Genomic DNA, 12,303 nt, shown 5'->3' with positions numbered 1-12,303 from the left:
AGACACTAGTATGGCAATATGTAAATCAATGGATGTGTAACTGATGTGATTCTGCAATTTGTATACGGGGTAAAAATGGGAGTTCATAACCCACTTGAATCAAAGTGTGAAATATGATATATCAAGAACTATGTAATGTTTTGAACAACCAACAATAAAAAATTTAAAAAACAAAATCAAAAAAAAAAAGTAGCCTGAAGCCATTCATTCCTCTCCCCTGCTCATTTGTGTGGACTAAAATGTCTCTTTTCTAAATGCAACTAATTGACTTGAGTTTCTTTGAATTATTTACATGGGGGAAAAGTTCTAATAATACAGAATTTTAAAATTAGAAATGAAGGAAAAGTTGAAAAAGACTTTCACTACATTTATTAGGTGTCCCCCTTTCCATGAGAGACTCATGGTACATCACAAATATTTGCAAATAGGAATTTGCTTTATTCCAACATAGTCAACCCTCAGTATCTGCAGGGGATTCGTTCCAGACACCCCCCACATATACAAAAATGGAAGGATGCTCAAATCCTTTGTATGTAGTATTTGCATATAACCTACATACACCCTGCCTATACTTTAAATCATCTATAGGTTACTTAGCATATCTAATGCCAAGTAAATGCTATGGGAATAATTGTAATGCTGTATTGTTTAGGGAACTCACAAGGAAAAAGTCTGTATATGTTCAATACAGACATAATTTTTTCCCAAGTAGTTTCAACAGACAATTGGTTGAATCTGGAGATGTGGAAGCCTCTCTGTATTTTTAAAATTAAGGAAGGCTTTAAAAGAACATTTAAAGGACTATAAGAGCTATCTGGATATCAATGGTGGTTAGCTCAAAGTAGGATCTTTTGGAGATTTTCCCAAAGTGTCTTTCTATATATAAAAATAGTTAAAATGAACACGAGATATATTTACTCTTTATATATAACTAGAGGGTTGTTTTCATCATATGTCACTCGTAGGTCACTTTTTATTTTATCACTACTGGTAAATTTATATTCCTGAATTTTTCCCACTATTAAAAAACAAACCAAATCCTGGGATGTGATGCATGAGAACAGCTAGAGATGGAAGGTGAGGATGTGGAACAACTGGCTCAGGGCAATATGCCATTCACCATTGAATGGCTCATTTGGAGTAAAAACAAAATGTAAGACTGTCAGTTAAGACAAAATCGCCAGCAAGAACCCATCTCCAACCTGCACGTGCGGCTGCCATCTTCTTGTTTCGCATTTTGTTTTCCAAAGCTTGCTGCACAATACAAAAAAGGAAAGAAGAAAATTACATTTCCTGGTGTTTCTTACTCCTTGATATAAATGAAGACAATATTTTTAATGAAATAAATTGTATCTTACCAGTTTCATCTTCTTTTTTAGTTCCAGATTTGCTGCCTTCTGGCCCTTGGCAGTGGCATTGAGATAATAGATGGTCAAACTAAATTATGAGAAAACAATAAAATTGATGGCCTTTTTAGTTCCTCAAGCTGCTTCTTCAATTTTTATTAACTAAATCATAGAATGTCAGCGCTGGAGTGAACATGAAGATATTTGCTACTAGAAATCTTTTATTTTGTGGATAAAAATTGAGGTCCAGAGAGGTAAACATGTGCACTCAGATTTACACAGTGACTAGGCTGAAGCTGGAAATTTGGGCCCAAAAGCTCCTAATCCACCAGCCAGAACCCTATTCACTATTCCACACTGCCTAATATTAGCCTCTTCCTGGAAATGTATTAAAATCAGTTTACAATAAAATTAAAAACAGTTTAAATTGATAGTAATGATGTCTAAAAAAAATAGAAAATCTACTGAAGCTTAGGGAATATGTCAAATAAAAAGTAAAATGACATCCTGCCTTAAATTCCCTCCTTTGGCCTTTACAACTAAGAGAGAATATCACCCTCAGAGGCATAGTTATTTAACATGGATTTTTTTTCCACAGAATGAATTATTTTCATTTCTTTCTCCCTCAAAAAGAAAACATTTTATAAAGGAGTGATTCTGGATTTCAAATGACATTTATATTTCTAGAAAGAGCAAATTTCAACCCAACAATTCTGCAAAAATAAATATGCTCATCTTCTCTTAAAACAAAATGAACAAACAACAAAGAAAAAAATGCAGTTAAAAAAAAAAAGCTGATATTGCTCTTTGTTGCAAAGAACTGGATATTGAACACATTTCCTCTGCTCATGAACATGCCAGATAATATCCTTTATGAGCCATCTGGTGCTAGCAGCACAATTATTGATATAGTTTAGTTGGGGTTTGTTTATTTCTTATATGATTAACTGGAATTTGACTGAAATTACACACATGAAAGCATCTGAGACAATATCTGGCATGAAATAGGTGCTCAATAAATTGTGTGTGTGTGTGTGTGTGTGTGTGTGTGTGTGTGTGAGAGAGAGAGAGAGAGAGAGAGAGAGAGAGAGAGAGAGAGAGACTTAGAACTAAGTTACTGGATTTGAAGGGTGAACTTGAAAATTTCACATATCATTTCCAATTCAGAATTATATATTTATCCATCATTTTTTCCTGCCTCTGAATGCACATTATGACTATTCCTAACAAATCACTTCCTGTGCTCCAAGGGAATGACACTGCCCAGAGAAAAGCAACCTGAACTCTGCTCAGATACTCAAACACCATCCAAGTGGATTTAATATGGTCCACTGGGGAAATTTAAAAAGACTGTAACATTCTCTAATTAAAGGTAATAAAAAGCCAAGACAATTGCATAAGGCTTATAAAATAAAGAGACCTCAGGACCTGAAAAAATAAAATCAGTAATAAACTGAAATTTGGGTTTTAAATCAGAACCTCAGAGCTAAAATCAGTGTTTCTGAACATCTTTTTGACTCTCACACATGGGCAGTTTTCATCTGGGCTGTCTGTATCAAGGGTGGGTAAACTAAGGCCTCCAGGTCAAATCTGGCTCCCAGACTGTTTTCTATGTCAATGAACTAACTAAAGAATGGTTTGTACATCTTAAGTATTTATACAAGTATTTCTATAAGGTCCTCAATTTTGCCTTGTTCAAAATAGCTGCTATTTGGCCCTTTAAAAGACACATATGCTGCATCTAAACCATGCCTAAAGTGTGCTTCCCTACCTTCTGACAGTTCCAGGGATCCCATGCTCTCCTTGGTGGAGTGAATGAGTGAAGTGGAGGGATTAAAAAGTAGGAGTGAGAAGACATGAGCTTTAAGTTCACTTACTAGTCACTTGATTTGGGGATCTTCCAAATATGGAAATATTTGGAAATATATCTGATAATATGATGAATGAAACCAATGTCTTAAGTTATTGTGGAAATTCAATGAGTCATCTATGGTTAGTGTCTAGAACAGCAGCAGCATTAATTATCTTTCCATCTCTTAAGACAGTTTTATTAGATCTTCAGATATTGCATTCAAATGATGTTGCTCCTTTGCTTAAAAACAAATCTGTCTCTCAATAAATTAAGAACACTGCAACAAAATCTAACTTTTCTGGTGTGTGTGTTGTGTAAGATTTTATTTATATCAATAAAGGACCTTGACTATCAAAGGCCACAGGATACTTTTTAATGTACTCTCAGAAGCCACTATATCATGAAAATGTAGAGAAAGAAAATCACTCCAAGGGCCATCTGGTGAAAGATGCTGCATTCAGCAGGTCATTTTCTAACAAATCTGTGCCAGAGATTTACTATCACATTCTTAATACCACCTCATGATCAAGGTTCTGTAATATATAAGAGTAATCTGCTTTACTGTTTAATTATCCTTATGGGTTATTAGCTTTCCCTCAAGAAGGCATCATCATGTAATGTAAAGGCATGAGTATAGGATTTACTATAAAAGGGTCTAGTACCATGTTGATCTTTCTCATTTATTCCTGGGTCAGTTTAACTTACACACTGAAGGTGACCCCTGCCGTCACAACCTACCCAGGACGGTGATAACAGGTTCAGCATCCCAGCTTATTTATTTCACATCAGTGTGAGTGTTCTGCCTCAGATATCTCATTTCACCTTTATCTTAAAAAAAAAAAATCCAATCCAAGTGTCCTGGAGATGGGGAACGCTTGACCTCCTTGGCTGAAAGCACAGGCAGTTCCAGACTTTCTCTTTCTGGAGGGCAGGGCTTTGAAAGGAAGGGCGCTTTTTTTTTTTGGCTCTTCCATAGCAAGCCCATATTTTTACTTGGATTATATAAGTTTATCTCCTGTGGCCAAGAGTCAGCAGTCAATGAAAGCTACATGGAAATGAAAGTCTCCTACCAAGTTCCCTTTTGGAAATCACTTTTGACTTTAAAGGGGTAGAGGAAAAAGATGTTTCTAAGACCTTTCTCTGATTGTGCTATTATGGACACAGTTTTTAACAGCCCTCTAATAACAAGGACAGGGCGATTTTTAAGACCCCTTGAGCCATTAGCCCTAAAATACAGCCTGTAGGGCCCTCAAGGGGAATATCGACTTAGAGGCTGATCATTTCTGTATATTCACAACCATCTGCTTTATGGAACAAGAGGCGGGGGCTGTGTTGCAGGGGGAAGCTCAATGTGCTGATTAGATTTAGCATTTAGCATTTATGTTTCCCTTGCTTTAGCTGTTTACTGATAATTATTTTTGTTACTTGGGAACAAATCTTATAATCCTGGGGAGGCAAAGACAGATGCAGATGGCTGTGAATTACATCCAACAGGATCAGAATATGGCTCATGAATTTCAGCTTCCACCAACATGTTTTCAGAGCTGAATTTGGTTAGGTTAGCGCAAACCCTTGGGAAAGGGAAGAAGCTGAAAATGGCTGAAACTGAAAAGGAGTCGGGAAACAAATTACAAAGGCTCTTTCTCTGAGAAGGGGAAGCACATACCCCATCACTAGAACAACAGCAATGACCAGTCCAGGGTTGGAAAGCTGTCTCAAAATCTTTGCCATCCAGCTTGGGAAATCATTCTCCAGGGTCTCACCAATGACTTCGAACATCCTGTTTTTGCCACTAGGAGGAAAGAAGGAAAGACGTTTGTGTGAAACAATTGAAGAAATTATGGTTACAGCAAGAAAACTAGAAATATTTCTCAAATATCGCCTAGATTTCAGGTTAGGAATCCGATGTTTAGCTCTAGCTCACAAATACTTCAACCTCATCTTGCCAACATGTTAAAAAAGTTACAAGAAATGTTATCCCAACACACACAGACACACACACACACACACACACACACACACACACAGAGTCACAGCAGTTAGGAAATTAGCCACATGGAAAGAAAAAAATTTAACACTGACAGATTTTGATTGAAATATATTTTGTATGCAGCTCCTAAGTCTGCTCTTCTGCTTGCTGTTCTTGCTAAAGAAGACTCTCTTTGAGCTGAGTGCAGAGAGCACTTAATTTTTAATTAGCTTTGAAAATGAGCACAAGTAATAGTTTAGTGGAATAAAACCACAAATAATCCAATATCTCTTTCCATGCAGTAGCTTCCACCTCATTTACCACCAGACCGCCTTCATCAGAAATGCTAACAGGTAACCCCACTGAAAGTGGCTCCCTTTTCTTCTCAGGGTTTCCTTTGCTGGACAGCCCCTCAAGAATACCAGCTAAGACATATGTAGTTGACAGGAAAATCAGCTGCTATCAACTAGCACAATGAAATCAGGGAGTTTTAACAATATAGAATATTTAAAAGTGCAATAGAATATTAATAATGTCAGGTTAGTTTTTTCTATATATTCATATTGATCCTATAATAAAAACTTTCACTCCTCAAAAAGTATTTTTTTGTATTTCAACAAATTGTATGGATCCTCAGATTAAAGGCTGGTGTAACATTTCAATATGTTTTGTCTTCTTTTTGTTTTCTACTCTAAACATTTTCAACTACTCAATATACACAACCCCCAGTCCCAAATCAGATATTATTTTCTCTGAATTCAACAAATATTGTCATTCAACAAAGTGACTCCAAGTATTTTGTCAGGAGTCATTGGACTATTAAGTGTTTTTTTTTTTTGCTTCACATATCATAGATAAGTCACATAAAGTCTAATTGCAAATGAGTGAGACATAATAGCAGTGTCACAGCATAATGTTACTGTTAAAGATCTACATAAACCTGTACATACACTAGTAGGACCTCAGTTATCTTAAGAATTTTTCATAAAAGGAAAACATGAATATAAAATGCCAGAATGTTGAGTCATTATTTCAGGTCTTTGGGTTATGGAACTTGTTTGTTTCAATGTTAAAATGTTTCTACAATTTCCAGGTTCTCTAGGATAAATATATGTCATTACTTTTACAGTAAGATTGAAATACATTTAAAAAGTTGCCAAAACATAAGTGAGGAGGCATGTGATAACCTAAAGGATGACAAATTGTTCAGAATTATTGACACAGCTGTGTGGGGGAAGTGTTGGAAAACAAGATGGAACAATTTGAGGAATTGTCTTGAACATCAAAGAAATCATTTCTAAGCGGGCCAACAACTTAAGGGAAATCTACTCAGTCTATTGAAACAATTTTCTACAAAAATCACCTTCTGTGGTTAGGTCTTACAAAATCAGAATATACCAGAATATCTCATCAAATTGCTTTGAGGAATGGAAAGAGGAAGATAGCCCTGAAAACTCATCTGTACCGGACAGCAGCTGTTTATCAGGGTAACCACTACATTAGCCTGCCTCACAGTCATGTCTGCCACCTTGTTGCCCACCCAGGAGCTAGATGGGCTCAAGCAGCTTTCACTAAGCAGGGGAGGCAGACACTCCCAACTCAGAGTTCCTGAGGACAGCAAGCCTTGAGGAACACAACAAACCTGTCAAACTGGTGGAACAAAGAAGCAAAGTAAACTTCTTTTTTTTTTTTCTCCAAAAGAAGGAAACCAACAGGCAAATAAGCTAAGCAATATAGACATACCCCTTTCCCAGTCCTCTTATGAAAATATTTAATTTTTCTTGACCTCAACATAGTGCTATTTACCAAGCAATTTACCTAAATGTGCTAATCAAGAAAGTCTTGGTCAAAGTCAGATACCCTGCTTCACTGTAAATTCCACACACCCACACTCCTCAACCCCCATCCCCCACACCCTGGCAAAAATCAGAGTAATTCAAATGTTTGACATAAGGAAAGCTAGAGAGATCAAAGCTTACAGGCTAACATTTTGCAATTGCGCTCTGACTCAACGGTATTTTAAATCTGAATAGACCTGTGTAACCAGCAGTTTTGTTTACATCCTTGGTTTCCTTTATGAAACACTAAGGTCCTTTGTTATATGTTTTACTGAGAAAGATCAACTGCCAATTAAAAACACGTAGCCTTAAAATTTACCCTGATATTAAGTTGTGCAGGTAATTTGCGATTAACTGAAGACTCTGAATATCATTTCTTGAACTTTGTACTCTGAGATTTATTAAGGATTTATTAAGATAAATGTCTCCTTTAAGACTGTAATTTCATATATAGTCTCCAGATGTCACTCTCTGCATTATTTATTTCAGCCCACTTGGAAACACACACACACAGAGAGAGAGAGAAAGAGAGAGAGAATGGGGCTTGTGGACATCAGTTTCCTGAGTTTAACAGAACACCCACTAGTTTTGATATATTCTTTGGCTTAACATTTTCTTTCTTTTCCAGTAAAGCAATAACTCAGTGTATTATCAGAGTGAAAAATATCTCATTGTACAAAATCTGTGGATGATGAGCATTTTGACTTTAATAAAATAATGTGGGTCTGACAGCATGGAGGGAAATTAAAGTGGCCTTTACAGCATTGTGCTTGTCACTCGTGTTTTTATATTCTCATTTCCTTCCCTTCAAATGCATGCTGGTCAGTAACTCCACATGTAGAAATTCTTGGAGGGACCTGTGGTAGATTCATTTCTAAGAACACTTAAAAAATAAAATCCTATCCTCTAGATCCCAGGAACTTTGCTTTCCAATGTATGTCAGAACAATAACTTGGCTCTAGAGGACTGTAGAAAGTATAGCTTTAACTTGGATCAAAGAACCTTCTTGACTCTTGACTGATGACTTACTAATCCTTTTTGCTTACATGTTGAATTCTGAATCATAAATTGTGTGACCCTCATTGTAACAGTCACTATTGTTGTTCACTGATTCCACCTCTTATATAACATGTGGGCAACCTCCATGCCCCATCCTGGTGTGGGTTGATCCACATGAGAGGAAGCAATGGTGGACTATGTCTGGATATGGTGGTCAAGCATCAGCAAATCTCACATTCAGACTAATCAAACCTTTTCTTAGCTATCCCCTAATATGGAAACAGCTCAGGTACATAGTTTATAATTTACCAGGCAGAGCCTACAGTAACAAAAATAATTTCCCCTTTTATGATTCCTGAATGAGAAAATAAATAGACTTGCCTAAGTCTTTCCAGGTCCCATAATGATGGTGAATATCTAAAGGATATCATTTCTACCAACACAAAATGCCATTGTTTGGGGGAAAAAAAACCTAATTTATAAAATGTGTGACCATTCCCCTTTCTACCCTTGGAAGAATACTATGTCCAAGTCAAATTTCAAAGACCAGAGACCTGAAGGGACCACAATCAAAAGATGGTGGGAGAGATACGATCATGTACAGGACCGGCATGGTGGACAGGAAGAGGATGAGCAAAAGCATGCCCAGGTAGAAATTATTTGATCTGGAAGCTTTGAAAACCCTGGCTTCAGGAACATTGCAGCACATCACGGCCCAGCACTGGAAGTACATAGATGTGTGGAGTCGAAGGATATTGATGCCCGGGAGGCTGGGAGCGAAGAAGGAGCCCATCCTAGAAAGAAAACGGAGCACTGCTTAATTTGGATTCTCCACTCCATAATAAAGTCACACAGCACCTGCTTCTTTTACATCATGCCTCTTTTTATAGGCAAACAATGTACTATCATATTCATCCACACAAAATCTTCTTATAATAAATCAGACTCATCTATTTCCATCTTCTACACACAGTTTGCCACTTCCCCCATCATTGAAGGTATTGTGTATACAATTCTTTCATGGAAATTATGCTATAAACTGCCTATATCTGTTATCATTGAGGAATGTAAACTGTAAGAGTAAAACATGTATTACAATTGTTTTATTTCTTCTAATTTTAAATAAACTTGATTTCCCCTAATATTCATATCATTAATATATATAAAATATAACTTTTTACAATTGTCCCCTAAAATAACTTATGATATTCAGATAAATTGTAGATTTGTAATTAACCATGTTTACATGCACCGGTAGCTAACTTTTGCTTAGTGAAAGTGAAAAAAATTAAAATGATTATTTTTCCTTTTTCTGATACCATTTTCTCCTTCTAGCTGCTCTGGTGTTTTAGAGTTGATGAAAAGATGTATTTATATTAAATATTATATTATATTTTCTTGATGATTTATATCTTGATTTATGTGTTTTGGAGATAAAAATTCCACACATCCATTTAAATTTAATTTACCTGCTAACTTTCTTACTGTAGTTTGCTCTAGAAATCCATTGCTTTGTGCATCTGACTTTTAAAAAGTATGGTAAAATACCATTTTAAAAAAGAAACTAGTGAAAGTGAGGTTACTTTTACTTGACAGCTTAGTTGATTGTTTCAACAAAAATATTTCAATTTTCTTTGATGAGAAAATCTATTAACCCAATAAAGTAGTATGAATAACAATTTATTAGACCAAAATTAAAAGAAGATACATGTGTACTTGTTTTATACATGTAAGTGGAGCCCTATTTTTTAAACTGTCCCAACTATAATAAAGTCTTCAGCATTTCTGGTTAGGTTTAACATTTTATACTCCCTGAATGCATGGAGTAGTTGTTTAACCAATCTAATATAAATCTGGTATATTATAGACATTTTTCAATTAAGTGAAAAAAAAATAGCTTCTGATATAACTGAACATATGTCAACCCAAAGTTAACTCATTCCTTGAAAAGTGGCTTCTTGCCACAATCTGGATTATCTTGTTGGTAAGATTCCAGATAACAAATCTCAATGATATTTGTCGTAGCAAATGAACCAAATATGTGGGAAGTTATTTTTTTCACAGATGGATAGAATTTAAAATAACCCAATGTACCTTTGTTGTAAAACATCAAGAGAGAAGTTAAAACAAAACAACAAAAGATCAAGTTAGTGATAGTCCTAGCGAATGGGTCAGAACTGCAAAGTTCTAGGCTATATCCATACATGCTGAGAACTGTGATACAATAAAGGATGGAGAATTGTGCTCACCTCATTCTGAAAGTCAGATTTGATCATGTGGCTTGTGCTGACCAACAAAATAAGAATAGAAATGAGATGCTCCCTGCCGAGTGAAAACTTTAACAGCCCTATATGGGATTTGTTCTCTTCTTTCCCTGCTACTGTGACTAGCAATGATCCAGATGGATCTTATTCCATCCATCCATGTCTCTAAGGTGAAGGAGAGGTGTAAGATCAGAGCTATGCCCCACCATACACTGCACAGGTCTTTTTAATAAGATGCTAACATTTGAGGATTGTGTTTCATTGCTGTAAGCCTAATTGAATCTAAAACAAAATTCTGCACATAATTCAAACCCCAGAGTTTCCTAAAACCACATCTTTGTATCTATGTGCAGTATTTGTCTATATGTATCTATACGTACACACATATACATGTGTATTTACAGACAAACAAATTACAAAATAAGTATTACATAGTCATCATGAGCAAATGACTCAAGAGTCATAACCTAGAAAAACAGGTCCCAGCACGATGATGTCTGAATCTTAATGCTCATCCCATCTTTGTTCATGACTCACTAATCAGCTCAGCTCACTAAGTCCCTTACCCAGACCTGATCCCGTCATCTGTCAGTTAAAAATCATTGTAATATCTTATCCTTATAAAATGCCTTTCTTCCAAGAAGATCAAAGCAAATGAAAGCTTCTTTTATTTAGCTCTCATTATTACTCCAGTGACATGTACATGTCAGATAAATTATTCACATCTGATCAACTGAGAAAAGGAGGGGAGTGGGGGAGAGATGGGAGGGAGAGTACCCAATGGGACAGTGTTAAAGAAATGTCCAAAACTCATCATCTCTCTCATTGTTGTTCTCTGCTACCTGTCTACCTCCTGCCATGATAAAGATATTGTGTGCTTTCATCATTTAAACATCTTTTTGCAAACACTCACAATCTCTATTTTTAAAAAAGTTTACTGATCATCAGCCAAATTATAACAACATGGATTTTACCTATAACTCTTAACTTTCATAACATCTATTTAAGCAACCTTCACAATTCAGCAACCTCTATAGCAGTAATTGAATGTCACAAACCAATGGAATTGAATACAAACTCCTCACACTTCTTTTATTTCTGTTAAAAATGGCTAAACTCAGATGTCACATCCTCATGGCTCATGAATTAATGGAAGTACAATGTGTGGAGACTCTTGCACAGAGTGAGCCTACCAATCTTACGCTGAGCCCTCCACACCTCCCTGCCACACCACATCCCCACTCTTCACTACCCTCCTGAGAGTAGAGAAGAGTATTTGTGCAAAGTACTGACCTGAAGATGAATGATAGAACAAAAGTTACTTTGCTTCTGGAACTCTGAAAGTGATTATTTTTGTATACTCACAAAACACAATCATTTTCTAAAGTCCTTATCAAGCTAATCATAAGCAAGCTTGACCAATGCCCCAGGAGTGAATATTCAGAAAGCAATAGTACAGTGATAATATAGAAATTTTGATAATGGGTCTGCCCATGAAAAAAACTGGAAATTTTTTTTTACATTTTTCATAATTTCAATACAAACAATAGCAGACAAAATAGCTGCAAAATTGTAAGTAAAATAAATTAGGGCAGCAATTACAATAGCTTTTCTGGTGAGAAAATTGAATTTCTAGGCCAATTTGTTATCTAAACTCTGAAAAAACACAACAGGCATGTGGCATATGTTTGCACCAATGGCACCCACTAGGCCAAAGGGATTTATTAGTTTGCATGAAAGCCACTGGTAGGAGGCAGTGGTTTCTCATTACACCTATAGCTGAATTTGTCATTTTCTCCCATGACAGCAGATTCCTTTCCAGGAAGGAAAAGATCAGAACCCATCAGAGCTGCTCCTCTTACTGTGTCTGTCAATCAATATTCCATAGGTCCCCTTGACCTTCCTCCCTGCTTGGAGAATAAAGGATGACTTCCCCTGTTAAATGACTCTCTGGATATGCGAGCCATACTTGCAAAATTTGGAAAGTGAGGGGACAGGAATTGCATTTTTAAAACATATCTGACAACAGAGAAAG

General features: G+C 36.1%; 1 protein-coding gene across 1 annotated transcript in view; it reads right to left on the bottom strand.

Moving 5' to 3' along the window:
- Positions 1 to 12,303, bottom strand: part of Tmc1 (transmembrane channel like 1) — a 161,670-nt gene that overhangs the window by 7,274 nt on the left and 142,093 nt on the right. Inside the window, exons 16-19 of the mRNA XM_048806780.1 lie at positions 8,559 to 8,798; positions 4,865 to 4,990; positions 1,359 to 1,437; positions 1,203 to 1,254 (exon numbers count right to left, since the gene is read on the bottom strand). Of these exons, the coding sequence (XP_048662737.1) occupies positions 1,203 to 1,254; positions 1,359 to 1,437; positions 4,865 to 4,990; positions 8,559 to 8,798 (497 nt within the window). The remainder of the gene's footprint in view (positions 1 to 1,202; positions 1,255 to 1,358; positions 1,438 to 4,864; positions 4,991 to 8,558; positions 8,799 to 12,303) is intronic.

The sequence above is a fragment of the Marmota marmota genome, unplaced genomic scaffold (genome assembly GCF_001458135.2).
Source record: "Marmota marmota marmota unplaced genomic scaffold, marMar, whole genome shotgun sequence".
Lineage (NCBI taxonomy): Eukaryota > Metazoa > Chordata > Mammalia > Rodentia > Sciuridae > Marmota > Marmota marmota.
Note: the sequence above shows the minus strand (reverse complement) of the source record. Positions and strands in the feature narration are given on the sequence as shown.